The sequence below is a fragment of the Mustela putorius genome, unplaced genomic scaffold (assembly GCF_011764305.1).
Source record: "Mustela putorius furo isolate JIRA1106 unplaced genomic scaffold, ASM1176430v1.1 tig00000832_pilon_pilon_pilon, whole genome shotgun sequence".
Lineage (NCBI taxonomy): Eukaryota > Metazoa > Chordata > Mammalia > Carnivora > Mustelidae > Mustela > Mustela putorius.
In genome coordinates, this window is record NW_025421491.1 from 279,148 (window position 1) to 306,880 (window position 27,733).

The 27,733-nt window shown below is 44.5% G+C and overlaps 1 protein-coding gene across 3 annotated transcripts; it reads right to left on the reverse strand.

The window, feature by feature from the left end:
• Window positions 1–3,680: 3,680 nt before the first annotated feature.
• Window positions 3,681–27,733, reverse strand: IFNAR1 (interferon alpha and beta receptor subunit 1). Of its 3 annotated transcripts, XM_004757511.3 has the most exons (11): window positions 27,543–27,731; window positions 23,244–23,367; window positions 18,609–18,787; window positions 16,523–16,680; window positions 16,263–16,401; window positions 14,051–14,165; window positions 11,335–11,534; window positions 11,073–11,230; window positions 8,125–8,275; window positions 7,089–7,234; window positions 3,681–6,153 (listed from the first exon to the last, which is right to left on the reverse strand). In XM_004757511.3, exons 1-11 carry the CDS (start codon window positions 27,613–27,615, stop codon window positions 5,914–5,916), a joined length of 1,683 nt encoding a protein of 560 aa, XP_004757568.1. In that variant the 5' UTR covers window positions 27,616–27,731; the 3' UTR covers window positions 3,681–5,913. The 3 variants fall into 3 exon arrangements, with proteins under 3 accessions (XP_004757568.1, XP_044941076.1, XP_044941075.1); XM_045085141.1 differs by lacking the exon at window positions 23,244–23,367 and having other exon boundaries at window positions 27,543–27,690; XM_045085140.1 differs by lacking the exons at window positions 7,089–7,234; window positions 8,125–8,275 and having other exon boundaries at window positions 27,543–27,733.

A 27,733-nucleotide genomic window follows, 5' to 3' on the forward strand; every position in this document is an offset into this window, starting at 1 on the left:
CCTTGCCCTGGGGGAGGGCTCAGTCGAGCCGGCAAAGAAGGAACGTCCACAAATAAAAGTAATCCAGCAGAATCGCGTGTCAGAGCATTTCTGCTTTTCGACCCACCAGTCCTACTCCTGGACAGTGACGCGAGGAAACAGCACTAAAGAAAACGGTGAATCCATTCAAATTCAGCATGTCTCCCAAAAGGCCACCCTTCGCACCCTTTGCCTGAGGAACTGAAGACAAATGAGCACACCTGACCTCAAGTTGCTCACAGTCCACTGGAAAAAATAAAACAAGCGTGAGAGTAACTGTGATATGAAACATGTGGGTCAGAGCCAGAGGAGAAATGCTGGCAGAGGGGTGGGCAGCCAGGCAGACCCCTCAGACGGACCTGCGTCCCCCACAGGATTCAGATGCCCCCCCTCAACACCTTCTCCTAGGGGCAGAATTAGATGGGAGTTTTTTTTCTGGCTAGAAAATGTTTGCAATATTAATTCTCTTAATTGTGGTTAATGTTAAGGTAATTTCTCTAGGAAACATTACTTACATTGGTTGAGGGGTCTGGGAGAGCCTAATAGTGTTTTTGAAACTTCGCATTGGCAGGGTTGACAGATTAAAAATACAGGACATCCATGGGGCTCCTGGGTGCTTAGTTGCTTAAGCATCTGCTTTTGGCTCAGGTCATGATCCCAGAGTCCTCGGATGGAGTCCCACGTCGGGGGGGGGGGGTCTCAGCTCAGCGGGGAGCCTGCTTCTCCCTCTACCCCTCACCCCGCCCCACTCATGCATACCCGTGCTGTCTCAAATAAATAAAATCTTAAAAAGAAAAATACAGAACATCCAGTTACATGAAAATTTCAGGTTAAAAAAAAAAAGAAATGTTTTAGTATAAGGATGCCCCAAATATTGCATGGGACACAGACTATAAAGGTATTTGTTGTTTATCTGAAATGACATATGTGGCACAAAGATGACCTCTACATTTTTAGGTGGTAGGAGTCATTTAGAAAATCTCAGAGAGGGAATGATACATTTTTATACTTAAAAAACTCGTATTAATCTTTCTATAGGTTAAGATGCCGGAGTATTCAAAGGATTATGCAACAAGATTTTTTTTTTTTTTAAAGATTTTATTTATTTATCAGAGAGAGAGAGAAGGGGAGAGAGCGAGCACAGGCAGACAGAATGGCAGGCAGAGGCAGAGGGAGAAGCAGGCTCCCTGCTGAGCAAGGAGCCCGATGTGGGACTCGATCCCAGGACGCTGGGATCATGACCTGAGCCGAAGGCAGCTGCTTAACCAACTGAGCCACCCAGGCGCCCCTGCAACAAGATTTTTAAATTTTCTCCCTCCCCCTCCTTCTCCTTCTTCTTCTTCTTCTTCTTCTTTTTTAGTATAAGTAGGTCCCATGACATGTTTGGGAAAAGGACCTGTTCATTGTTCATCTGAAATTCAGCTGGAATTCAGACTTGATGCTGTATTTTTATTTGCTAAATCTAGGGACTGAAACCACACGCAGCCATTAGCTGCACGCTGCTCTCTTCCTGCTTCCCCACGATGCGCCCGGCCGGTAAGACTGTCTGTCATACCAGCCGAACAGGGTGATTTGTCCTCATCTAGTGGCGGCCCTGGTCTACGTTATGTACGTCCAATGCCTCACTTCATCACTTCTGCAGTATTTAACGGAGTGTCAGCTACAGAGTTAAAAAAAAATAATAATAAAAAAAAAGATTCCCGGGGCGCCTGGGTGGCTCAGGTGTTGGGTGTCTGCCTTCGGCTCGGTTCAGGATCTCAGGGTCCTGGGCTCCAGCCCCGCATGGGGCTTCCTGCTCGGTGGGGAGCCTGGGTCTCCCTCTCTCACTCCCCCTGCTTGTGTTCCCTCTCTCACTGTGTCTCTCTCTGCCAAATGAATAAATAACATCTTAAAAAAAAAAAGTCCTTGTTTTGGGAAGCTTGCCTTTTAGCAGAATGGGCTATACTGAGGCAGATCGCTCTAAAATCTCTCCTGGGTAGCACCTGGATGAATGAGTGGGTGCAGAGTCACCACGATGGCTTCTATGTGTTTAAGAGGTGGAGGTCTTTTTAGGAAGATTTCAGACTGGACAATGTACCTTTTTATCCTATAAAAGTCATAATCATCTCTTTTTCGAACTCAGATTCCAGACTCTTAGAAAAATTGATGAGATTTGGGACTATGCTCTTTGTTGTTTACTCAAGGACTAACTCCAATCCCTTGGAAAAACGGACTTTCCACTGGACAGAGGAGAGGCGAATGTTTTTCTTGTTCAATTCATTCTTCCCTCAGTTCCTTCCTCTCCGATAGAGCTAGGAAATTTTGGGGGAGGATCGGGGGTGGGGGCAGTGAGATTTACCCTGAGGACACTTTAATTTTTTAAAATATTTATTATTTAAGGGGGGAGGTGGCCGAGGGGGAGAGACTCTGAAGCAGACCCTCCCGCCCCCCCCACCCCCGCCCTGCAATCATGACCTGAGCCGAAATCAAGAGTCCCATGCTAAATGGACTGAGCCACCAGGTGCCCCAAGGACAGTTTAATTTAAACGGGGGACTGAAAACAACAATCTATTTTCTCCCTCTTCCCCAAACCTCTTTTTTCTAAGCCAGACTATCTACTCCGCCAACTTTTTCTTTCTCCCTCACCACTTTTACTTCATCCACAAGATAGCTTCTGCTAGAATGTGAGTCCCACATGGGACGGGCTTCATGAAAGGTAGGAAACTGGTGTTATTTTTTGCATGAAAACCATCAAATTCTCTCTTCTTGACGTTTTCCTCTCGGGTGACAGAAAAAAAATAGTCCTAGTTTTCCTCCATCAATATAAGTATCGCATGACAAATACCCACATGTATTTATGTGGTCCCCATACCTTGAATCTGTGGTCACCTACACCTAAGAAAAAAATGCAGTGACAAGAAACTGGGTGTTACTGGGACTGGTTAAGTGACAGGGCAGTCCGTGGGTGTCAGAGATGTATTTATTAGCATTCACTTCCTTGTTCCTTTTGAGAAAGAAAATTTGAGGAAGCTTATTAAAAACAGATCATTGAAGGGTCCCCAGCCTGAGTATCAATTGTGTTCAACATCAGAGTACACGTGTCCAGATAGGGGCGCCTGGGTAGCTCAGGGGGGTGAGGGATCCGACTTGGTTTCAGCTCAGGTCATGATCTCATGGATCAGGAGATCGAGCCCTGCCCTGGGCTCCGTGCTCCCCCATTCTCCGTTCTCTACCGCAGCCCCTCCCCTTGCTCTCTCGCTCTAAAGTAAATAAATCTTTAAAGAACAAAAAACCAAAAATAAACCTGTCCAGATGGCAGGAGGAATCAGTTTACACGTGGGATTGGGGAGTATCCTTAGAAGTTTGAGTGTATTCTGAGAAGAGGGATTTGAAAAAAGCATGCAGTTCGGTTCAGGAAAGCAGAGTTGGCAATGCCAGTACAAACTCACGTAATCAGGGCTGTGCTCCCTCCAAGTCTTAAGTTGAGGTTGTGAAAAGGCGAAAAGCAAGCGAATGAGCTCCTTGTCCGGGAGCTGTGGTTACCCAGCGCTGGACATTGCAACGTTGGGCCCGGGCATCCGGCCCGTCTGCCGCGAGTATCTCGTGAAGGTGTGGGTTGTAGTGGCATTTCTCCATGAAAATTTATCAGGTCTAAGCGCGACAACAACAAAATCAAAGACTTCTTCTGGCTGCAGTGTTTATTACAGAAAATTGTTCATGGCAATAGGGTTTAAAACAAAAACGTAAGTACAAGTTTACTGCGAAGAAACACTGGACACGTGGTTTTGTCCTTCTGCAACTCAACCAACATGTAGACAACAGTCAGAAGCACTCGTTTGGTTCAAATTGTGGATTCCACACATTCGATAAGAACTTTCCACGCACCGTCCATGAGCAGGGCCCTGCACTGCTGCGGATACTGGGGATACGGTGATGAATAAAAGAAAGTCGTTGTGCTGAGAGACCTTCTGATCTCTGAGGGGGACAGACAGATACCAGACAAAAACCAAACATAACATGTTGAGGAGTCACAGGAAGGGCACAGAAGGAAGGTTTTTGTACATAGAATTCGTTAAGAGTAAACCAGGGCTGCTTTTTAAGGTCACATGTGGGGGAAAAGATACAAACTATTTATTGTTAAGATTTTTATTTACTTATTTGACAGACAGAGATCACAAGTAGGCAGAGAGGCAGGCAGAGAGAGAGGAGGAAGGAGGCTCCCCGCTGAGAAGAGAGCCCGATGTAGGGCTCGATCTCAGGACTCTGGGATCATGACCTGAGCCAAAGGCAGAGGCTTTAACCCACTGAGCCACCCAGGCGCCCTACAAGTACTTTATGGCTATCCTAATGGGATGTGACCCACATCTGGGTTCACTCCCAAATCCCCGCTATGCTCTGCCAGAAGCCGGGGCTGTGGGTCCAGCAAAGCATGCGGTGTGCTCAGGGCTGTGGGTCCAGCAAAGCACGCGGTGTGCTCCGTGGAGCTGTGGCGATGCCGAGGGGGGAGCTGTCCCAGAGCAGCGCCTTCCATCTCTTCTCCCCCACAGCTGAACGTGGGACATCAGCAGGGGCGACGACAGAAATAATACTGGCCTTTGGTGGCGTATGTCCCAGCGTGCTGTGTGGCTCTCTCCCTTCCCTTGGGAGGCCGCCCAAATCCCTAGACTGATTTCTACAAAGGGTCTCCATGAATAATTTAAGAGTCCACCCCAGATGGCCTTGGAAAAACATCATGTCATTCTTAAACTTAGGTTTTCCTTCCAGTTACATTTTTCTTCCTTACTGTGACAGTGAACCTTCCCTTTCCTTAGTGCATGGAAGCATAGGAGAAGGGACACCCACAGAGAAGGGCCGGGTTCAAAACAGGACACAGAGGAGTTACATGTCAATTACATCTCAATAAAACTGAGAAAGGAAAGAAACCCCAAAACAACCATGAGCGACCCCATAGCATGTTAATAATTAAAAGCTGATTAGATCCATTTCTCTTATTTTTCACGAATGTCACCTGCTTTCCTCCTACTGAATGATTCTGCTTCTTACTCTGTTCTGTCAGGAGCATTTTCTGGTCCCAAGGCTTCCTGTAGACACTGTGACCAACTTCTACATACTTCCTTACCTTAAAATATCCTAACAGCTTCTCTAATTAGACAGTTGTCCCTTTCTCTGTCACTTCATTGACTGCAGATTCACATCAGAAGCTGCTACTGTTCCACTAGGTTGGGAATTAGGTTGTGAGCCGGGAAGGATTAGTGTTCGGGAAAGGATGTCCTGGTGTGAATCCTAAACCACAGAAGGGAGAGGTGACTGTGATGTAGGAGCCAAGGTTTTGGGGACACATGGACAGGGTTCCCCTGAAAATTGTACGGGTCACATTTCTGGCACCTGCAGATGTTTTCCAGAGGAAGCTATTTTACAGAATGCCAGTGGTTATGACATCTAGCTTTGCGAAAGAAATTTCCCGAGGGCCTAGGCTTCAGTGTCAAAAGTATCTAAAATACTTCCGGAAAAATCCTGAACGGTGTGTAACACAGAACAGAGGATGAGTGGCGACACGGGCAGCCACAGGCACATGGTGACAGTGTCACCGACAGGGACACAGTGACCGTGTGTGCTTTGCCACAAGCCATTAGCGCAACGGAACTTGAGATGCCATTTGAGAACGTTTTCTGGATTTCACTCATTTTGTCAGATACACCCAGCGGCAGGTCTTTCAAGGCTCTACCCATGGGAAGCAATAGAGAAAACTTCTGTCCAAGAGGTAAGTGCTTGCCTGTAGTTTTTGGCCCGTGACCTAAAGACGTCCTCCTTCTCGAATGAGCAGGTACCCACTGCACAGTTACTGAGGGGAGCAGGAGCCCAGGCTTTGCGCACGGCTCCCCCAGAACTCCCAAGCATTCTAGAACTTGCTTCTGGTCACTCGGTTTCCTGATGCAGGAACTCTTCACTGAATTTGCTTCCAGTGCTTTCATCTTCATTAGAATAGTTCCCTGAGTCCTGACTGGTTTGGGAACTGTATTTTTTGTGCTCTCCATCGGTTTGGTTAGTCTCTTCTACTGCCGTGATAGTGTTCGTGTTTTCAATTATAAAACATCTTTCTGTCAGTTCTTCGGAAGTGAAAAGGAGGAGATTCCGGAGCGGTTGCTCAGAGAAATACTAATTGAAAAACAAGGGGAAAAACAGGAACAAATTGTTTAAAATATAACAGTTTTTAGTTCCAGCGGCGTCAGCTTCTTAAATCTGCTACCGAGAAAACCAGTGGTACTGGTTTATATGCATAAACATTAAAAACCAGTTCAGAGCCTAGAAACTGCTAACTGACATTTAGAATAAACCCCTCACTAGTGAGGTCCCGCGCCTCTTGGCACTGTCTTGGGGCAGGTACATGAAGAGGACCTAAGAGGGGGCCCAGGGTGCCGGAGATCATGGGAAGGAAGGAAAGGGGGTGCACTGGGACTGTGGACAGTTTCTTTTGAAACTTAACAGCAAGTTCTCTTAATGGATCTGCTTAAGTCTACAGAGTTAACAGCTGCAAACATACAATAGCTGATCAACAATTCCCCTTTGGGTTTCGCCAGCTCCAAAGCCGGGGCTCTAAGAGATACTCTCAAGGCAGAAAGCCTGAACCCCCCGCCCCAGGTGGCCACGCCATCCCCAGGCTCGGTCCCGGGTTCAGGTCTTTGTCCTTTAGTGCTTTCATTAGATATGCCAACCTCGCGGTGGGGTCGAACAGGAGCCTGTGAGGTGTCCTGAAAGGAGGCTACATTCTGTTATTTCATTTTCTGTGATGTCACCCACAGGGCGTACTGATGACGGTGCAGTAGGCTTTGGGTGGGTACCTAGCTTTTCCATGATAAAACAAATGCCAACATAGCCAAACTGAAGAAAACTAAGAGATTAAGGACAAACCTTACTAGTCCATGTTATTTGATACTAAATGACTGTTTCTACGGCCAATTTACCCAAAGTGAAGAAAACATCCCAGTCTGTATTGTCTTCTGGATATCGAGAAAATGCATGTGTTGCATGGAAATAAAATATATTTCCCATTCATTTTAAGAAAAATTCACCCACTGACAAAAGTCACATACCTCATCTATAGTGGATGGAGGTTTACTTGATGGAAAGAACACATAACTGATACATCGAAAGAGAAGTTTCATGACATAGATGACAACTGGGATGGAAAATAGCGCAGCACAAACTCCAGCTATGAGCCAGGTTTTGGAAGTATTTCCTAAAAATTAGTAAGTGATATTTAGCAACAACATAGATCTCGACACACAAATATGTTAACAATGCTGACGGTTTACATGGATGAAATGTAGCTATGTGGGAAGGAAAGAGAAAACTCTATGAAATGATATACCCTTAGAAATATTTCTGGTAACATGGAGCATACAACAGGCATAGGCAATGCTTTCCCTTTATGTCTCTCTCTATTTATAAGTGGGCTCCATGCCCAACACAGGACTCAAACTCGTGACCCTAAGATCAAGAGTCCCATGTTTATCATCTGAGCCAGCCACATAAAAGCCTTCCACCCCTTTTTAGGCAATGCATTTCCATTTAAAGAGTGGTCTGGCAAGGTAAAGGATGCAATGTTGACATTTAGCTCCCAACGTGCAAAGTGTTCTGGAGCCCTTCTGTAATACAGAGCTAGCATAATTAATACCATTCTGTGACTAATCAGCATCTACACGCAAACACCAGAAACTGTAAAATACAAGATGGGACTTGATCATTCCCAGGACCAAAACTCACAACTGAACTAATGAAGCGATTCTCCCATGATAATTACATTAAGAACTATGCAAAACACCTAAAAATAGTCTTTTTAAATGTTAAGGAGTAATTTTAAAAGGCAATTGGTTACATGCATATTGGATGAACTATAAAGCATTCAAAAACATTGAACTGTGCATTAAAATATTTTCTAAAACTGCAAGGCTTAGCCCAAAGGTCTACTTTTGATTCATGTAGCTCATGAAGAAAGTATTCTCTTTATACTTATGTAGTAATAAGGAAATACTTTACAATTTTCAGTGAATTGAATTATTTTTTAAAAGTCCACTTACATTAAAAAAAAAAAAAACGAGAGAGAGAGAGATAATGAAAGATTCTGACCTGGTTTTGTTTTCTCGCACACAATATCACTAAAAACACTGCTTTTATTCCACCTTTCATCCTGAATGAGTGCTCGGGCTTTGACACAATATACAGTCAGCGGTTTCAATTGAGGAAAAGTAAAATCAGTTCTTTTCTCTAAAATTTTTCTCTATAAGAAAATAAGTAGATCATTGATAACATTTAGTCACCTTATGAAATCAGATAGGGAATGTCGATTTCCTAAATTCTCTAGAGATTCAGTCTAAGATTGGCCTCTCCCAACCACTTAGCTGGTGTATGTTTAAGAAATATACATTTGGTGGTGGGGGGGGGCGCCTGGGTGGCTCAGTGGGTTAAGCCTCTGCCTTTGGCTCAGGTCATGATCCCAGGGTCCTGGGATCGAGCCCCATATCAGGCTCTCTGTTCAGCGGGGAGCCTGCTTCCTCCTGTCTCTCTGCCTACTTGTAATCTGTGAAATAAATAAATAAAATCTTAAAAAAAAAAAAAAAAGAAATATACATTCATTTTGGAGCACATGTTACAACCTAAGTCAAACTTAAAAATGCTGCTTCCAAAAAGGAATATGACATATTCTTAAGACAACTCTAAATTTACAATACCTGCTGGTTTGGTTTAAATGTCATTGTATTTCCCCTGCTCGGGGGCAGGGGTAGTTAGGAGGGGGGGCTCGGACCTTAAATTGCCTGTATTATGGTATCGCTTATAGTTATGTGGCCTCAGGCAAGTTGTTTCATTTTTTTTCTTGGCCCTATTTTCAGATCCGTAAAATGAGGACAATTACTGCCGCTCCCTGCAGTAGTCAGCTATGGCCACAACAATACTGTATAACAACAACAAAAATAATGCAACAAAATAACGTCACGTGATGTCATGTACTATAACAAAATATCCTGTGGCTCAAAACCCATTGATTTTTTTTCCCACTCACGCGTGTCCTGACTGACTGTGGAGCCCGTACTGAGGCTGTGGGCCCTCCCCACGTCCCTCGTCCTCCTCGGACCAGAAACCACATGCAGCACGCAGAGAAGCCCAGAGCCACGCCAAACCGTCCTGGCATCACAACCGCGCCCACGTTGTACCGCTGGCAGCCCGGTGTCAGGGAAGCGCTAAGAGATTCTCTGCCCCAAGGGTCTGCTGACCGACTTGATCGATCAGGCAGTCTGGCGGGATTGTTCTGAAGAATGACTGAGACAATTCTTGTAAATTACCACAGTACCTGGTACGTAATAAGCTTTTAGTAAAAGTGAGCTGCTATTATGGTTGTGATTACAGTCAGGATAAGCCAGCAACTGAAATTATTTTATCTCTATCTATTCGCTAATTGATGTGCTAAGTGTTTTCTTACGTTATATTTTAAGACTTAAAAAAAAAAATTTAAGTAATCTCTACATACAATGTGGGGCTTGAACCCACAGCCCTGATATCAAGAGTTGCTCACTCCACCATCCAGGTGCTCCTCACATTTTATTTATTTTATTTTATTATTCTATTTATTTATTTTTGCTTTACTTTATTTTATGGTTGAATTTTATTTATTAATTAACTAATTAATTAATCTTACAGGCAGGGAGGGAACATAAGCAGGAGGAGAAGGAGAAGCAGAGAGCCCAGTGCGGGACTCGATCCCAGGACCTTGGGACCATGACCTGAGCCGAAGGCAGATGCCTAACAACTGAGCCGCCCAGGCACCCGTTACCTCATTTTAAACCTCATAAACATCCTTTAAAAAAAAAAAAATGGAGTTACTATGACTACTGCCACTTTAGAGAAGAGGAAACAAAATCTCAGAGAGGAAAAGCATCTTGCCTAAGGTTACACAATTTGATGGCTTGAGACACAAACAGAGGTTTCCCTGATGTAGGGACAACTGAGAACTGACTGTAATTCTCAGTGGGCTAAACTATGCTTCGGTTACAGTGTGTTCACACAGTTAAAAGGGAAGTGGCCAAGTCATTATAATTTTCTTAGATTTCCAACAGAAAATAAAGTCAGTCTGATGTTGTGTACTGCCTTTGTCTGTGGTTTTTGAGTATTAGTGTTTTATTATTTATTTATTTAATATTTTATTTATTTATTTGACAAAGAGAGAAAGATCACAAGTAGGCAGAGAGGCAGGCAGAGAGAGAGAGGAGGAAGCAGGCTCCCTGCTGGACAGAGAGCTCAATGCGGGGCTTGATCCCAGGACCCTGAGATCATGACCTGAGCCAAAGGCAGAGGCTTAACCCACTGAGCCACCCAGGCACCCCTCGATTGTTAGTGTTTAAAAACCTGTGTTTCTTGACTCTTTTTTCCATGACTGCCCCTGCCGAGGAGCCTTTTTAGAGGACTGTTTTCAAATCCTTTCCCTGCCATGAAACTGAACTGTTAGCAACAGGATTTTGTGCAGCAAAGCTGAACTCTGGAGGCATGCTTTCCTCTCGGAGGGCCACAAACCACTGGACCATCTGAGATTCTTTTGCCCCCTCGGAGGTACCCTGTCCCCAGGGGATATCTGGCAAAGTCTAGAAGTGTGGTTGTCACCATGGGGAGGCAGTGCTATTGGCCACCAGCAGGGCAAGCATCCTACGATGCACAAGAAAGCTCCCACAACGAAGACTTATCCAGTCTGAATGTTGCCAGTGCCGAGAAACTCTGGTTTAGATGAATGCCCAGGAATCATGTTAAAAACACAGATTCCCGAGTTCCACCCAAGAGATTTTGATTTGAGTAGTAACAGGTGCAGGGATCTGAATGTTAACAACATACCGGGATGCCCAGAGGCAGGTGATCTATAACTAAGTCGTAAACAGGGAAAGATGCTAATACCCTTCTCGTTGTAATCACAGTCCCAAGTTTAAAAATCTCCCTAAAATTTCAATCTCCAGCTTTGCTTCCCCAAATCCTAGTTACAACACTACATTATAGACTTACATCACATAGTTTATTTTTCTTTTTCTTTTTCTTACCTCAGCATTTGAAGTGTTTTCCCAAAATACAATTTCATAAATTAGTGGGTAAAGATGGTTCACAGGCTTATTTTCCGACTCTCCTGGAGCGCTGATATAGACCCGCAGGGAAGCATTGTTAGTGGGTTTCATGGTAATGACCGGAGGAAACAGGGTAACTGGGAAAAAAGTTTACAGACACAACGTTCAACTTGGAAAAACAATGTTAAGACTCTGTACCAAATCAGAGAAGCACAATCCGAAGTAAAAACTGCTGGCTTACTTTGTAATTGAGTATCAAATTTTTCTTCGTGAGACCAAACCGATGTGGTATTTCCATCCGATGCTCGAACACGGATAAGGTAAATTCCTTTATGGAAAGTATTTTTGGGAAAGACACACTGCGTAGTTCGGACATTTTTGCAGTTTGGTATTTGTTTCCATTTACCTGAATTGTCCCCAGGAATCTTTTTTAAATAGGCGCTTTTAAGACAAAAAAAATATTACAAACATAGTAATTCAATGAATATTTAAGAAATACCTAGAACATGCTAGATACTGTTCGGGGTTAAGGTCACAGAGGAGAACAGTCGCCACCTTCAGGAAACTCACACTACAGTGTAAGAGACCAGCACACACCACCACAAAGAGAACCAAAGCGTTCTGGGGCGTGACCAGAAGGGGGCGCTGTTTCACCAAAGTCGACTCAAGCCAGCCCACAAGAACCACCCCTGAATTTTCCCAAAGGGTGCGAGCCAGTTATTAAAAGCCATTATTACAAAATAAAGTACATCGACTTACTGATAAACAGGTTGCATTAAAAATAAAAAATACTCAAAACTTTTTTTTTTTTTTAATTTATAGCTGGCAGGTCAGCAGCACAGGACAGAAACTCATTTTGTCCTGGTTATTTCACTCCACTTTATTATCTGTGCTCAAAGCTATTTACATCTAATGTATCTCTATGGTGGCAATGCTCTGTAACGGGGTCCTCCTGTGCATTTCTTCCCAATGCCACGGTCAGTGATACCATGCTGAAAGGGACCACGGTAGGTGTATTTATGGTATGAAAACTGGCAAGCGCTACAAGTAAGGCTTTTTTTTTTTTTTCCTTCTGGAAAGCCAGCTGTAAAACATATCACCCATACACCAATGGGTGAGTGTTAAAATGGAGATTCCGCCACAGTGTGGTAAGAGCAAGTCTACACAGAACATGGACATTAACGGGGCCTGGAGAGGTCAAGTAAATTACTCCGAAACCAGCAGCTCAAAGCAACCCAGTTCAAGTCTGCGACTCCAACAGCCTCCCAACTGGTTCTCCCGCCTTTGGCATCTCTGTGGTCCACATACAACACGGCGGTCTTCCCCTCCTCGAACACACACTTCATGTCACCTGCCCCTCGATGTGAAATTCTGAATGGCACCCAAAGGCCTCCAGGACAGTCTGAGGCTAAGCCTCATCTCACCCCACCCTGCGTATTCCGTTTTCTCTCTCATTGCTCTCCCCCGCCCGAACAGTCAACTGTTCTCAGGCAGGTCTTCTCCCACGTGGTAGGCCACATTCTGGATGGGCTCCAAGAGTCCTTGTGACACCCTGAGCAGAGGGCCCAGCCAAGCCAGGCCTGGTTCCCTGACCAGAAGTCACTGGCGGGTAAGAGCACTCTTGAAGCTGTTATGAAATCTGTGGTGATTTGTTACGGAGCAGGAACACCCCCTACCTCTGACCTTAACCTGATTTTTCAATCTGTTTGTAGCCGGCGCTTCCCTCGCGCTGTAGCTCTGCCTAACGTGCCCTTGTGTGTCCAATTTTAAAATACATGATTCACGAATGAAGAAGGACTTGTTCACATCTCGTCTCTCTCCACATGGCTCCTTGGGTCTCTCCGGCCACAGCCACCTTTACATTTTCGATTTCTGTCACCCTCATCATTTGCAGACCACTCCTCGGCCCCAAACCACCGTCACTACGACGCCTCAGCTATCTGCTTTGGATTCCAAGAACCACGTGCTGCACTGCCGCGCCTCTGTCATCCCCTCGGTGCTCCCTACAGCGTGCCCGAGTGCTCCCAAGAGACTTCGAGACGGGCCACCGGAAACCCCGCCCTCTCAAGGCTGGCGCAGGCAAGATGACCGCCCAGTTTCCGGGTCAGGCAGGGTCAAAGGGCCTGCAGGCGCAGAGACGCGCTCCCACTGCATGACCAACACGGAAGGACGGAAGGACGGAGAGTCACCAGAGCGGGGTGCTCCCTTCCCTTCACCCTCAGTTCACTTCCTGCTTCTCTCCCTCCTCACACTCTCCCTGTCCTGCCCTTCCCACACTTGCCCCTGGTCTCTCCACACCCCTGCTCTCAAGAGAGCTTGCTTACCTGTCCCCTTCCTCCCCACAACCTACTCCTCCTTCTGCGGGTTTTACCTCTTCATCCCCTACAACTTTCCAGCCAACATGGAACTAAATGTGCTTCTCAGACCTGACCCGCTGTCGGCTGGAACACAGCGCTGTCCTGCTTTCTTCATTTCCCGCTGACGTGATCCCTAAAAAAATCTGTCAAAACCACTAACACTGTCAAGAAAATGGGAAGACTGATTCGACATGAGTAAGACAGATTGGACTGAGGTCATTCCTAGGACTCGGGGAACAAGTGAGCTCTGAGGAAAAGGTCAGGGTCACGTGGCAAGGATTCCAGATTCGGGAATTAAGACATGCAGCGAGAAGCACATTTAAAAAAAAAAAAGAAAAAAGCACCAGTAAGTACACGAGATGTTATTAAATATGCCAATATTGCAACAAATGAAGAAACCAAGGCCGGAAGAGATGAAGGGATTAGCTCGGGGTCATCTAGTTAACGGCAGAGCAGGGACCAGAATTAAATATCCCATTTCCAAAACGGTAGAATCCTCCCAAGCAGTCTGCCCCTGTGCCTGGAGCTGCAGGGGGCTGAAGCGGCAGGAAAGGAATCATCATAAATTGAGCAAAAGGAAACTCATGGAAGAGAACTTACTGGAGCCACTGAGCGTAAAAAGTCACATTTTCCTGCGCGTAATCCCATTTAAGAATATAGGTTTGATTTTTAGCTTCAACTTGAATATTTTCTGGTGGAGGCAGTTTATTTTCAACTAAAAGATAAAGAATACACAGAGAAGCAAACATTGTTACTTTAGTGAGATAAGACGTGGTAGGAAGAGTACCATGAGTACCAAATTAAGTAATTTTTAAAAAATTATTTACTTATTTATTCTTTGAGAAAGTGTGAGCACGAGCAGGGTGATGGGGCAGAGGGAAAAGGAGGAGCAGGCCTCCCCCTGAGTGGGGAGCTTGGTGCGGGGCTCGATCCCGGGACCCAGGGATCACGACCTGAGCCAAAGGCAGATGCTAACAGAACTGAGCCCCCCAGGAGCCCCCCGCTCCCCTGCTTTTTAAAAAGATTTATCTATTTGAGAGAGAGAGAGATACATGGTAAGAATTTTCTTTTTAAGATTTTATTTATTGTTTTTGTGAGAGGGAGAGAGCGAGCGCACAAGCAGGGGGAGCCGCAGAGGGAGAGGAAGAAGTGTAGACTCCTCACTGAGCAAGGAGCCTGATGCAGGACTTGATCCCAGGACCCTGAGATTATGACCTAAGGCCAAGGCAGTCGATTAAGTGACTGAGCCACCCAGGTGTCCCCATGGTAAGAATTCTTAACAGCTTAACAGCATGGGAAAGAAAAGAAAAGGCTTACATGTTATCAGGAGGTAACAGCTAAGGGAGTTACAACTGGTGTCTGCTCACACAAGGTGATAGTACGCAGCTGTTTAGAAGAACGTGAAGGGGCACCCGGGTGGCTCAGTCGGTTAAGCGTCTGCCTTTAGCTCAGGTCATCATCTCAGGGTCCTGGGATGGAGCCCCACATCAGGCTCCCCACTCAGTGGGGAGTCTGCCTCCCCCATCCCCCTGCCCCTTATGTCCCCCTGCCCTGTGTTCTCTCTTTAATAAATAAAACCTTAAAAAAAAAAGAATATGATAGATCTGTATGTGCCAACATACAAAAGAATCCTCAATGTAGTAGGTTAAATAAGTGAGTTGTAAGATTGATCTAGTAGGATCCTATTTTTTCATTTTATTTTATTTTTTTAAAGATTGTTTATTTATTTAACAGACAGAGATCACAAGTAGGCAGAAAGGCAGGCAGAGAGAGAGAGAGGAAGAAAATCAGGCTTCCTGCTGAGCAGGGAGCCGAATGTGGGGCTCGATCCCAGGACCTTGGGATCGTGACCTGAGCCGAAGGCAGAAGCTTTAACCCACTGAGCCACCCAGGCGCCCCCTATTTTTTCATTTTAAAAACCAAAACCAAGAAACCATTTACATGTCTGTGTGTAGGAGAAGCAGGAAGCAGTGTGTAGGAGTGTGAAGTGTGTAGGAGAAGGAAGTGTGTAGGAAGTGTGTAGGAGAAGCAGGAAAGAATACACCAAACCACCAGCAGGGCTAAATGCTCATGAATGGAACTGGGGTAAGGAGGCGGGAGAAGAAAACTTGACTTTCAATTCTCCTGTATGTTTGATTTTAAAAACGAAGCATACTAAAATCATGACTCAAATAACAAACAAATCTAAGCTCCTAACCTTTGACCTTAATTATAGGCAGGAGGTCACAGACAAAATATATCAGGAAGCTTTCACATCTTAAAGTTTCACTTATAAAGGTATACTTTTTGGAAGTCTAACTGCTCCTTGAGCAACTACTTTCTCCCTTTTGTGGATTCTGAAGAAAAGAATAGTTGTTTTTAAAAATTTTTTATTTTTTAAAGATATTTATTTATTTATTTGACAGAAAGAGATCCCAAGTAGGCAGAGAGGCAGGCAGAGGGGGAAGCAGGCTCCCCACTGAGCAGAAAGCCCGATTCGGGGCTCGATCCCAGGACCCTGGGATCATGACCCGAGCCAAAGGCAGAGGCTTTAACCCACTGAGCCACCCAGGTGCCCCCCAAAAATAGTTCTTGTCATGAGGAAAATATTTAGACTTTTCGACAGAACTTTCATTACTGTTTACTTAAGACAAAAAAATCCCAGTTACTGTGACATTTTTTTTTTTTTTTTTGCTTATGTAAATGCTGTAATATTTTTGTTTTGGTATCTATTATCATACACACTTAGCAACCAGGAGGAAAACTGCCAGAATGAATAGGGTGCCCCTCTGTATATACGTTTACGGAGTCTAAAATGGAACTTCCTCCTTACCTGCGGTCTTTATACAATACACGGGACTATAGGCACCAGTTTTTCTTGGCAAAAGTCTTGCTCTAACTTTTAAACAGTAGGTGGTCTCTGGTGAGAGTTCATAAATTTTGTCTCTGGAGTAAACAGTTTTAGTCTTTCTCTATAATCAAAAAAAAAAAAAAAAGAAGTCTGCTCTTTAAAATTAAAGTCTAAGGTCAGTATTTTGAACACATTCAGGTCTTTTTTCTCTCACACTGAACAAAGGTAAAAAGAATGCTCACTTCTCCACTTGAAGAGTTCTTCCAGATGTCTAAGCTGTAGATGAAGCCTGAGCTATCGGAAGCCCACATGCCACCATCTTTTGTTCCAGGCGGGGAGATGTTGACGATTATTGCCTTATCTTCGGCTTCTAAGTGTACTTTTGGGGGACCGATTTGAGCTGTAGAAAAAAGAACACGTTTACTATATAACTTCATTAATACAGGATCGAAATGTTCATTTAGCAAATAATTCTCAGCATGTCCTATGTACCCGGCATTAGTCACACTTAAGTCCCTCACGGAGCTTATACCCGAGCGGGGGAATATGGCCGAAATCCCCAAACAGACAAATGCATATAATGTCGTGTGTGCTGTAAGGAAAGATGAAGTAACACGGAGGAAGAGAAGACGGTGGCGAGACCTGGTTCAGATGTCAGTCAGGAAAATCTCTCTGTGACACTTGAGCTAAGGCCCAGATAATGTTGAGGGAGTCAGTCAGGCAACTTATCTAGGGAAGGAATATTCCAGACTGAGCTTCCAAGGTGGGAACGGGCTTCACATTTTCAAGAGGCAACAAGGAGGCTCGTGTAGCTGAGTGGCTGAAAATGAGATCAGAGAAGCAGCTAGAAGCCAGATGACAAAGGAAGAGCTCGGCAGTTAGCTTCGGGAGGTTGTTGGAGGCCTGAGATTGGTGGAGTGCCAGGCTGGGATTTACATTTTGGAAAGATCATCTTAGTTGAGGTATGAGGAAGCAGGAAGGCTGGGAAGAAGCTTCTGCAGTAGCTCGAGAGAGAGCAGCTTGATGAAGGCCGGTCGCAGCGGTGGATGCGACGAGAGATCTGCTTCGGGATGAAGCTCAATCCTTCAGAATGTTCTGACAGACCGGATGCAGGGTGTGAGGAAAAGTGATGCCAAAGATGGCTCCAAGGCTCTTGCCCTGAGCAACTAAAACAGATGCTGTCCATAGCGGGGATGGAGAAAACTCCCAGAAGAGCATATTTTGAGGAGGAAATCAAGAGCTTTGGTTGACCAGATGACTGGATGCCCAAGCAGAGATGTTTGTGGAAAGAGAGTTGGTGATACAGGGTAAAGGCAAGGGGAAGGATGGGGCTGGAGATGTAAGTCTGGGCTTTTCTCAAGAGCACACAGATGGGATTCAAAGCCGTAAGATTCCCAGCAGACCGAGTGTGGCAAGAGAAGATGGAGGACAACCCAGTCCCGCAGCAGTCCAGCACTGAAAGGTCTGGGAGGCAGGAGAAAGAGCACAGGAGAGGCGGATGGCAGGAGGAGAGCGGGCAGGAAGCAGGGCCCTGGAGATCCAGAAGTGGAAGAGTTTCAAGTGATCTCCGTGGTGGTTCACAGGAACCGAGCCAGAAGAGACTGGGAACTCACTGGGCACTGAGGAAGTCACCAGGGTCCTTGACAAGAGTGCTTTCTGGGCAGCGAGGAGGGAAGAGTTTGAGGGCACAGGGCTGCAGAGACAGTGGTGGGCAGAGAAGCGCAGAGAGGCCAGACATCATTCTTCTTGGGAGTTCTGACAGAGGGCTGGGGTTCCCAGCTGTTTCGGTCTCGGGAGCCCTTCACACTCAAAGAAACTGAGAGTCCAAGAGCGTTTTTGTTTATAGAGGTTATGTCTTTCATTATTTAGCATATTAAACCTGAAAACTGGTATTTTCAAATATTAATTCATGAAGAGTTAATAGTGGTAAACCCATTGCTCTGTGACAGATATTTGTTCTAAAAAAAGAACATTTCCCAAAACAGACATGGCGAGAAAAGTAGAGCTATGTCACATCTTGTTCCAGTTTCATTAATGTCTGGCTTCACCAAGAAGACAGATGTATCTCCTGCTTACTTCTGCAAGTCAGACAGTCAGTCTCTCTGTCACCCATCAGCCTCTGGAAAATTCCAGTGTATACCCAAGACAAAATGGAAAGGAAGGGGCGGATAAGTCTTAGAATTATCATGAAAACAGTTTGGCCTTTTTTTTTTTTTTTTTTTTTTTTTTTTTTAACAGGAGATGTCACACCAGAACGGGCTTGGGAAGTGAGTTGTGACAAGAGTAGCTCAGGAGGAACAGCCTGTAGTTAGGTGGGCAACTTCTTACCTTTTTCAAACAGTGTGAATGAGTCAACATAACGCCACGGAGAAGTGTTGTTGCCCTCCTCTGCTCTTATTCGCAGTTTAATTTCTTCATAAACATTGAGCTTGACTGAAGAAAAGTTGCATTCGGTACTGGCCACAGACTGACAGCCAGGCAATTGGAGCCAAGCGCCATTTTCAAGTCTTTGAGATTAAAAAAAGGAGATGAATGAAGAAGCAAATATATGAATACAAAAGAGTCAAACACAGTTTCTGTTCACTAAAACTCTTAACTATTCTAACTACTGGTATAACCACTATTATGACTACTGTTTACTAAAACTAGAAACTACGAGGCTCAGCAGTTACTCTGTTTGAGTTAATGACCTGTGAACATTTTAGTGGCAACGTGGCACCCTTGCCCAGTGCGTATGTACCAAGTTATTGTTTAGAAAGTGGAATCATTCTGACGGTTAATTTTTTCACACAGTTCTGTAATTCTGTGATGGGCTGCATGAGGATTTCAAAGAAGCAGAGAAAGAAATAACCTAGAAGGTACCAAGAGTGGACTTAAGTGTCCCCTTTGTTAAAAACAGCTGTGTGACTTCAGGCCAACTCCTCTGTATTTCTGGATCTTTTCCTCACTGAAAACGTGGTGACTGGATCTGAGGATTCCCTCTGGAACTTTCCTGACTGGGTTTACCAGACCAAAGAAAGGCCTCAGAAATGAGCAGGGTTGGAGAATTTCCTCTGTCCTCGTCAAAACCAAACCTTCCCTTCTGTTTGCCGTCTGCCGTAATTCTTCCTACTCCATCACTAGAAATGAAGAGCTTAAAGTGTTTATATACACTGACGAGTTCCTTGTTTAGTCCATTAAAAAGCAGAACTTACTCAGATTCTTCCAACACATGAAGAAATCAAGAAAGGACATGTGGCCACATGTCACTCTGCACTCCCCCTCCTCAGGAGGTTGATGGGAAGGTGAGACCGAAAACAAACTTAGTTGGGTTCTGGAATTTTTGCCCATGTGAAGCCCTGTCGACCTTAAACCAGGCAGAGAAACTCTCCTCTGACAAGGCATTTCTGTCAAGACTGATTTATAGTTTCTAGCACAAGCTTTATGGAGGGGAAGGGGGCAGAGGAGGGAGGGATACATTTTCATTTTCTTTATTTTTTTTTGAAAGATTTTATTTGTTTGAGAGAGAGGGAACACAAGCAGGGGGGCCGGGAGAGGGAGAAGCAGGCTTCCTGCTGAGCAGGGAGCCCGATGTGGGGCTCGATCCCAGGACCCTGGGATCATGACCTGAGCCAAAGGTAGATGCTTAACAACTGAGCCCCCTAGGCATCCCTATAGACTTTTTAAAAATGATTTAAGATAAAAGACTTTAGGAATGATATAGCCACATCATTTCTGTGCTGCCCAAATAGAAGTCCATCTCATTTTTCAAAAAGGAAACATTTAAAAAAAATCACTGAAAATATACACTGGTATGTGGGAAACTTTATTCCTGACCAGTTTCCTTTTCTACTTCTCTGAGCTGTGAGGCCAGAGTTGGCATTTAATGATACCATTCCTGAGAAACCCCTTCACATCAGAACCTGTGTTAAAAAGCCAGAATCCCTTATTAGACACAGAAAACTTTAGGGACACCTGGGTGTCTCAGTCTTTAAGCGTCTGCCTTTGGCTCAGGTCATGGTCCCAGGGTCCTGGGATCGAGCCCCGCATCGGGCTCCCTGCTCAGCAGGAAGCCTGCTTCTCCCTCTCCCGGGCCCCCTGCTTGTGCTCCCTCTCTAGCTGTGTCTCTCTGTCAAATAAATAAAAAATAAAATCTTAAAAACAAACAAACAAACAAACAAACAGAAAACTTTATAAAAATTGTAGACCGAAGCCCTGACAAGGTTCCAACCCACTCGCCCTCTTCCCCTCCATCTTTCCTGTTCCAGGAGGTGCAGAAGCATGCTTGACTCCAGGGTTTTGTATTACGAGGGAGCTACTGCAATGGCAATTGCTTTTATATTAGCCTTTAAAAAAACCCAAAAAACAAACAAAAAAAAAACAACCAAACACAGCTTTATCATATAAAGTATTTAGATCAGAACACAACATGATTTGAAGGCAATGAGGTAACTCATAGAAAATTCATTTCGTAAAACCCGTGTCATAATACAATCACATGCCGTCTTTGCCTTTCCTATTCGCCCAAATATTCTAAGTACCCAGGAGAGTGTTTAGCATATTGGATGGAAGACTGAATACTAACACTACACACATCGTAACAGAATTCTGGATATAGGTCACTAACACCGATGTCTTACCATGTGTTCTACAGTCACTGAAATCCTAACAGCTTATTTATGTGTCTCTGTATCATTTATCACCTGTGGCATCTGTCCTATGTTTGGAGAAGCGCTACAGCAAGGGGCGCCTGAGTGGCTCAGTCGGTTAAGCGTTCTCCCCTTGATTTTGGCTCAGGTCATGATCTCAGGGTCCTGAGATGGAGGCCCATGCCCAGCTCCACTCTAGGCATGGAGCCTGCTTGAGATTCTCTCTCTCTCTCCTTCCCTCTGTCCCACCCCCACTTACATTTTCTGTCTCAAAAAAAAATTTTTTTTTTAATTAAAAAGATAGTTGTTTACTGCTATTAACTATACTTCCATTGATCCCTTACTCCATGCCACTGTTCTGGCACTTTTCATACTTTACATGCTTCAGGGCGGCTGGGTGGCTCAGTGGGTTAAGTGTCTGCCTTTGGCTTGGGTCATGATCTCAGGGTCGTGGGATCCAGCCCAATGTAGGGCTCCCTGCCCAGCGAGGAGTCTGTTTCTCTCTCTCCTCTGTGCTCTCCCTCTCTCTTTCAAATCAATAAATAAAATCATAAACAAACCAACAATTGTTCTACACTTCTACAGCCTTCTAAGTTAGACACCTTAATACGGTGGGGGGAGGGGCAGGGCGGTGTCCCATCCCAGTGTGCCCGGGGTGGCCCCGGTTTCAGCTTGTTGGTCCAGCTTATCTAAAATTAACTGGCCCTTTTAACTCAAAAAGGTATTGGTTTGGGCAATAAGTTCCACATGGTCATGTTAGTTTTTATCACGACTTAACAGACAAGGAAACAGGGAAAGCATACACAGCATGGGACGGCTTTGCCTCCAAGCAGCCTGGCCCAAGTCCCCAGCGCACCACACTATCGCTCTACTGTCTCCCTAAACTTGTAGTCTGGCATATCTTTATAGGGCAATTATTTATAAAGCTGGTAGAAGAGAACAGAATGAGAACATACTGAAATAACACATGTGATGCTGAAGTTAGAACGAAAGGATGAAGGCAGGCTATCACGGGCTGGAGAATTTAGTATCGACAACAGAACGTGTGGAGGAACAATACGAGGGCACGGTTTATGCTCTTGACTAAAAGGGTGCCTTCATTTATTTTTTTAAAAAGATTTCATTTATTTATTTATTTGAGAGAGAGAGAGACATCAAGAGCTGCGGTGCGGGGAGGCACAGATGAAGAGGGAGAAGCCAACTCCCCACTGAACAGGGAGCCCCACACGAGGCTCGATCCCGGAACTCCAGGATCAGGACCTGAGCCAAAGGCAGACCCCCAACCGACTGAGCCACCCAGGCGCCCCTAAAAGGGCAACTTTAAAAAGAGTATCTGAAACAACCTGTTATACCTAAAATAGTTGTTTAATAGAAAATTCTGAACTAAAGCAAAGAATGAAATGGGCAAAACTTGAAGTTCAATTTAAAGAAAATCTCTCAAGATAAAAATTCTTAAACGATTAATTCTGAGAAAAACCACTGATGTATGTATCCATGTTTGTGTATGTGTACACACATTTACATGCACACACACGTGCAAATGACTAAAGCTGTGAGAGGAAATTAATCTCACAGTTCTGTTAACCATTAGCTGGAGAGCTGAGTGCTGGGGCCGTGGCTGAAGTGGGGATCCTGGTTCTGGGGTTCCCACACCCTGTTTCTTTGTCCCATTACCGGCCGCTCTTCCTTGGGCGGGGATCAGAGTTAGCACACAGAGCTCTGACACCCAAAGCAAGGTACTGTACTTCCTGAGCTTCGTTCCTTCTGGAATCCTTTCTTCAGCAACTTCCCGCCTGCCCAACCTCTTGGCAGCTACGAGGTAGAATGTGAGCGCTGGGGAGAAGGCAGAAACTCCAGAAACGGAGTCTGTGGAAAGGCAGGATCCTATATACGGATGTTAATAAGTTTTATCTAAATTAAAACAATATAGATGATGGGGATAATAAAAAAGCTTGACCCCAAGAGAACTATGGGGCCTATCTCAAGTCCCTGGATAGAGTTTTTGGGGTACTCTTCCATATCCTCAAGACATGTTCTAGTTTAGAGCCTGATTTATACTCAAAGAAGGTGGTGTATCTCAAAGAGAAGGTAGGGCTGTGGTCTGTGGAAACTGTCTGCCATCCCCATCCCTCAAATCTCTCTTGGGCACCACCCAAAGATGAACGGGACTAAGTCTCTGTTTGTAGAAAGGAAGTTATAAACATAACGTAGACATAAAATTTCTCTCAACGATGGAAAAAACAACTGGTTCCCAAATCTGAGAAATAAATGATGGTGTTACGATTTTCAAAATGATTCCAGCGATTCTTGCAAAGCAATCATCACAGTCACGTACATTTGATAGTCTGCTGAAAAAGTCACATTCCTGACAGACGGATTGCTCCTGTTCCACCTCAGGATAAAGGTATCATCAATGATGTAGACTTCAACATTTTGAGGGGATTTTAGATTTGTTCCTCCTAGAAATCAAGGCAACAAGAAAGAAGACAGTTCCATATACACTGTAGATGTAGATATTCTTAAAAATATTACTCTCCCTTTCATTTCAAATACAAAGCATTTTTTAAAAATCCAAAAAAACCCCCAACAGTTGCTCTCAGCACAGGGAGGCTGCTAATTATGTATTTCATCTCCACATTTGAGAGAGCCAGAAAAAGGTTGAAGTGTTTTAATCTATAAAAAGGAAGCTTTATATATCATATATATCTCAATAAAGCTGGAAAAAATAAAGAAAATCAGTGTTGATCTTTTAATTGGAAGTCTCTTTACCTGAAAAAATACAAAAACACTAATTCAAAGGGATACATGCACCCCTACATTTACAGCAGCATTATTTACAACAGCCAAGTTATTGAAGCAGCCCAAATGTCCACTGACTGATGAATGGATAGAGAAAATATGTCATATACATATATATGATATATATGATATGTATGATATATATATGATATATATATCATACATATATGCACACACATATATAATGGAATATTATTCAGCCATAAAAAGAATGAAATCTTGCCATTTGCGACAAAATGGATATAACTAGAGTGTTATGCTAAGTCAAGTAAGTCAGAGAAAGACAAACACCATATGATCTCACTTATATGTTGAATTTAAGAAACAAAACAAATAAGCAAAGGCAAAAAAAAAAAAAAAAAGAGAGAGGCAAACCAAGAAAGAGACTTCTAACTCTAGAGAACAAACTGAAGGTCACCAGAGGGAAGGGGGTGGGGCAATGGGGAAATGGGTGAAGGGGACTAAAGACTACACTCATCATGCTGGAAAGAAAAAAAAAAAAAAAAAAAGATCTTCCACCAGCAAAAGGATTACAACTTGCTGAAAGCTCAGATGACAGCTGGCATTTTTTAGCAATTAAGGTTAAAAAAAAAAAAGAGAGAGAAAAAGTCGTCTCTGCATAAAACTTGTCTTTGATCTTAGAAGTGATGTACAGGATACCAGGTTCAACTGTTAATGGCCTCAGTTTGGTTTCACATCCTGTATATATGCTTCATATATTCTGATACAGAATGGAGCAGCTGTGATTTCAAAGGTAACAGCTAGTCACAGAAACCAAATATTCACATGACAGAATTGAGAGACAGAGGCATGAATGTTTATCACGTGAGCCAAGCCCTACAGGAACTTGGAAAGGTGTTCATATCGAGCCTGAACCCTTCCCTTTACTTTTAAGGACTTCCGTCTAGAGATCTATTACCTCTTACACTTCCAGGAGGAATCTTCCCTGAGTTGGATGTCCTCTCTTCTTCTTCTTTTCCCCTTTTGGCCCCTCCAACTTGTTTTCTTCCTCTCTGATTACCCAACTACTCCAAGACCCAGCTCAAGTCTGACTCCTTACAGAAAAACTTCCTTTAACACTGCAGCTCACGCTAACTTGGCTCTTTCATTATATGCTAGACTACGGATCTTTAGTGTCAATTTCACACTAAAGCAGATGTACTCAGCACAGTACCTGACATCGGGTAGGATCTCAAAACTTGCTGAATGAAGATATTTCAAAAGAAAGCCAGTTGCTTCTTGCATTAGACACAGATCCCTATTCAGATGCCAAGTTCCTTAAGGGCAGGATCTCTACAGTGGTTTACTCAATCTGCATTTTTCAAGGACTCAGCATAGTGCTGGGTTCACAGAAGTTTCTTCAACAGCACCAAGTGCTGATCTCTCACTGGGAGGAGCTAAAATTTTTAAAAGATCAGCTTTCAAATTTATTTCTGGTTCCTATAATATTTCTAGCCTTTACTTCTGCCTCGGGGCAAGCAAGGTAACTTCTGGCAGACTTTCCACCATAGGAGTCCTTACGTAGAACTTTCTTTATTGGGACTATCTCATCTGGTCTCCAGCTAGAAATATGGTATGAAGTCCAAAGGGGAAGAGCTGAGGAAACATCTTCCAATTTTTTTTCTTTTTTTAAATCAGGGGAGCTCCCTGTTGAGTCTCCCCACCCTCAATTTTCTTTTTTGCACTTATTTTCTCTGAGACTTCATCACAAAGGACAATATCTTTCCTTATTTCACTCCTCCCTCTAAACTTAATTTTCATCCCATTTATTGGGATTTTATAGATTGTATGCAGCCAAAGGGGGGTTGACTGGGTTTATAGGAACCAACAGAAGATCTGACGGCATTTGTAGTCTCTGGTCTAGACTAGTCTAATCTCACTAACTGTGGCCCTTGAGACAGGGAGAAGAAATTTGATGGGGTTGAAACAAGGATTTCCTCTGGGCTGCACCCTTCCTCTGCTAAAGGATGGAGCCACAGCAGCTGGGGACATCTTAGCATTTGGAAGACCAAGCAATATTCTTTTGAAAACCGTCTATTTCACATTTGTAGTGTGAAAGATCAATAGATGGGCACTTAATCCAGTTGCTTCCAGCCTATCACATTGTTTTTTAAAAGATTTTATTTATTTGACAAAGATCACAAGTAGGCAGAGAGGCAGGCAGAGAGAGGAGGAAGCAGGCTCCCCACTGAGCAGAGAGCCCAATGCGGGGCTGGATCGCCTCGATCCCAGGACCCTGAGATCATGACCTGAGCTGAAGGCTTTAACCCATTGAGCCATCCAGGCGCCCCCAGCCTTTCACATTCTTAATGGATGATCAGAAACGATTTACTCGTTTTAAGTCTGACATAAATCCAAACACATATGTCCATACAAATAATAAACTTCCTCCCATATTTTCGGTAATTTTCTTAGGCTAGGGTCCCAGAACTGAACTGACTAGGTTTAAAAGTACGAATATTTTAATGACTTGCGAAAGAGAGCAACATTAGCATAATTTTATTGAGTTTTGACCATTTTACTGTTCCATAGAGGAAAAAAGTACGTTGTTTAACTGAAAGGTAACTAGGCGCTTAACAAATATTGATGGAGAATTGAGAATTTAAATTGCTTAACCTTTAGGAAAACAGACTACTCTTAAGCAGGGCTCTGCAGCCTGGTTCCCAGGGTTTAATTTCCCATTCAGCCACTGGCTAGCTGCATGGCCAAAGCTATTCAGTGTCTCAGTTTGCTCTACAATAAAATGAGCATAATAGTGTGTAGATTTGTACTAAAATCTAAATGAGTTTATACCATTAAAATACCTAGAGAATTGCCTGGCACTTAGTTGAGTCCAATAAATGCTAGCTGTGTATAAAGTTTAATTTAGCAGCTCTCCCCTAATTTAGATTAGAATACAGATCTTAATGGACATCCTCTTGGAATGCTACTTTTATGTGAAAATTCTGGGGAAGTTCTTCTTATATCACTGCACGATGAGCTGAATACAAGAATTTCAAGAAAAGATTTCAAAGAAATTACGGCGGATTATACCAGGACCATAGTACTCACATACTATATATATTTATGGGTGGGTTTGAGAAATAGGACACCATTGTACCGTATGGGGGTACGGTTTTCTGAGCACACAGTTAAGGACTTTGGACCTACTAGGTGGCCTCAGTGACCCCTTGGATTCCTGCCCTTCGGTGCTAGTCCCTCTTTCTCTTTGGGTACCCCTCCTCACTATGAAGTCAACCTTGTAATAGTTGCTATTCCCCCGATGCCTCCCCGTTAAGTACTAATAAAGGCAGCAATCTAGCCTGGTGGTCCTGGCCTCCCTATTTTGGTTGCGTATTTTTCTTTTATTATGACTTTTTATGATACTGTACGAATCCCGAGGGCAGCGAAATTCTTGCAATCTTTATCCCCCCTCCCACGTGGGGCTGAATAACTGTTTCCCTAAATTGAGACAATGTTTCAGGAACAGCAGCACGATTCGCCGCTGTAGCCTTGTTTATTACTTAAGGGTCCAGCCCGGCGACCGGCTTCATCGAAGAGAAACAAAGCCGGCAGGAAGGCTCTGGCTCACCCAGCACCCCGCGGTGGAAGCGCACAGAGCAGGCGGGGAGGGCGCGCCCCGCCCGGGGATGGGTCTACCGGTGTCCAAGCAAGCGGCGTGGAGGGATCCTCTGGAACACCGCTGCTTCCAGAGTTTCGATCTGAGCGCCGTGACCCCGCACTAACGGAGGTGCCCCGGACCGCACGCCAGCCTCCCCGGGCCGAGGCTTCCAACACCCTCGCCGCCCAGACTCTCGCCCCGCCCCGGCCTGCGCCTGGACCTCTCGTCGCTCACCTGCGGCTGCCGGCAGCATCCACGGCACCCCGGCGACCAACACCAGGGTCGTCGCGCTCAGGAGGGCGAGCATCGTCCGCGGGCCACCGCCGGCCAAGGAAGTCACATCCTCGGTTACTTCGCGCAGCACCGAAGTACGGGACGCAAGGCTAAGCGCGAGGGGGACGCCCCTGCCTCCGCCCCGCCCCTCT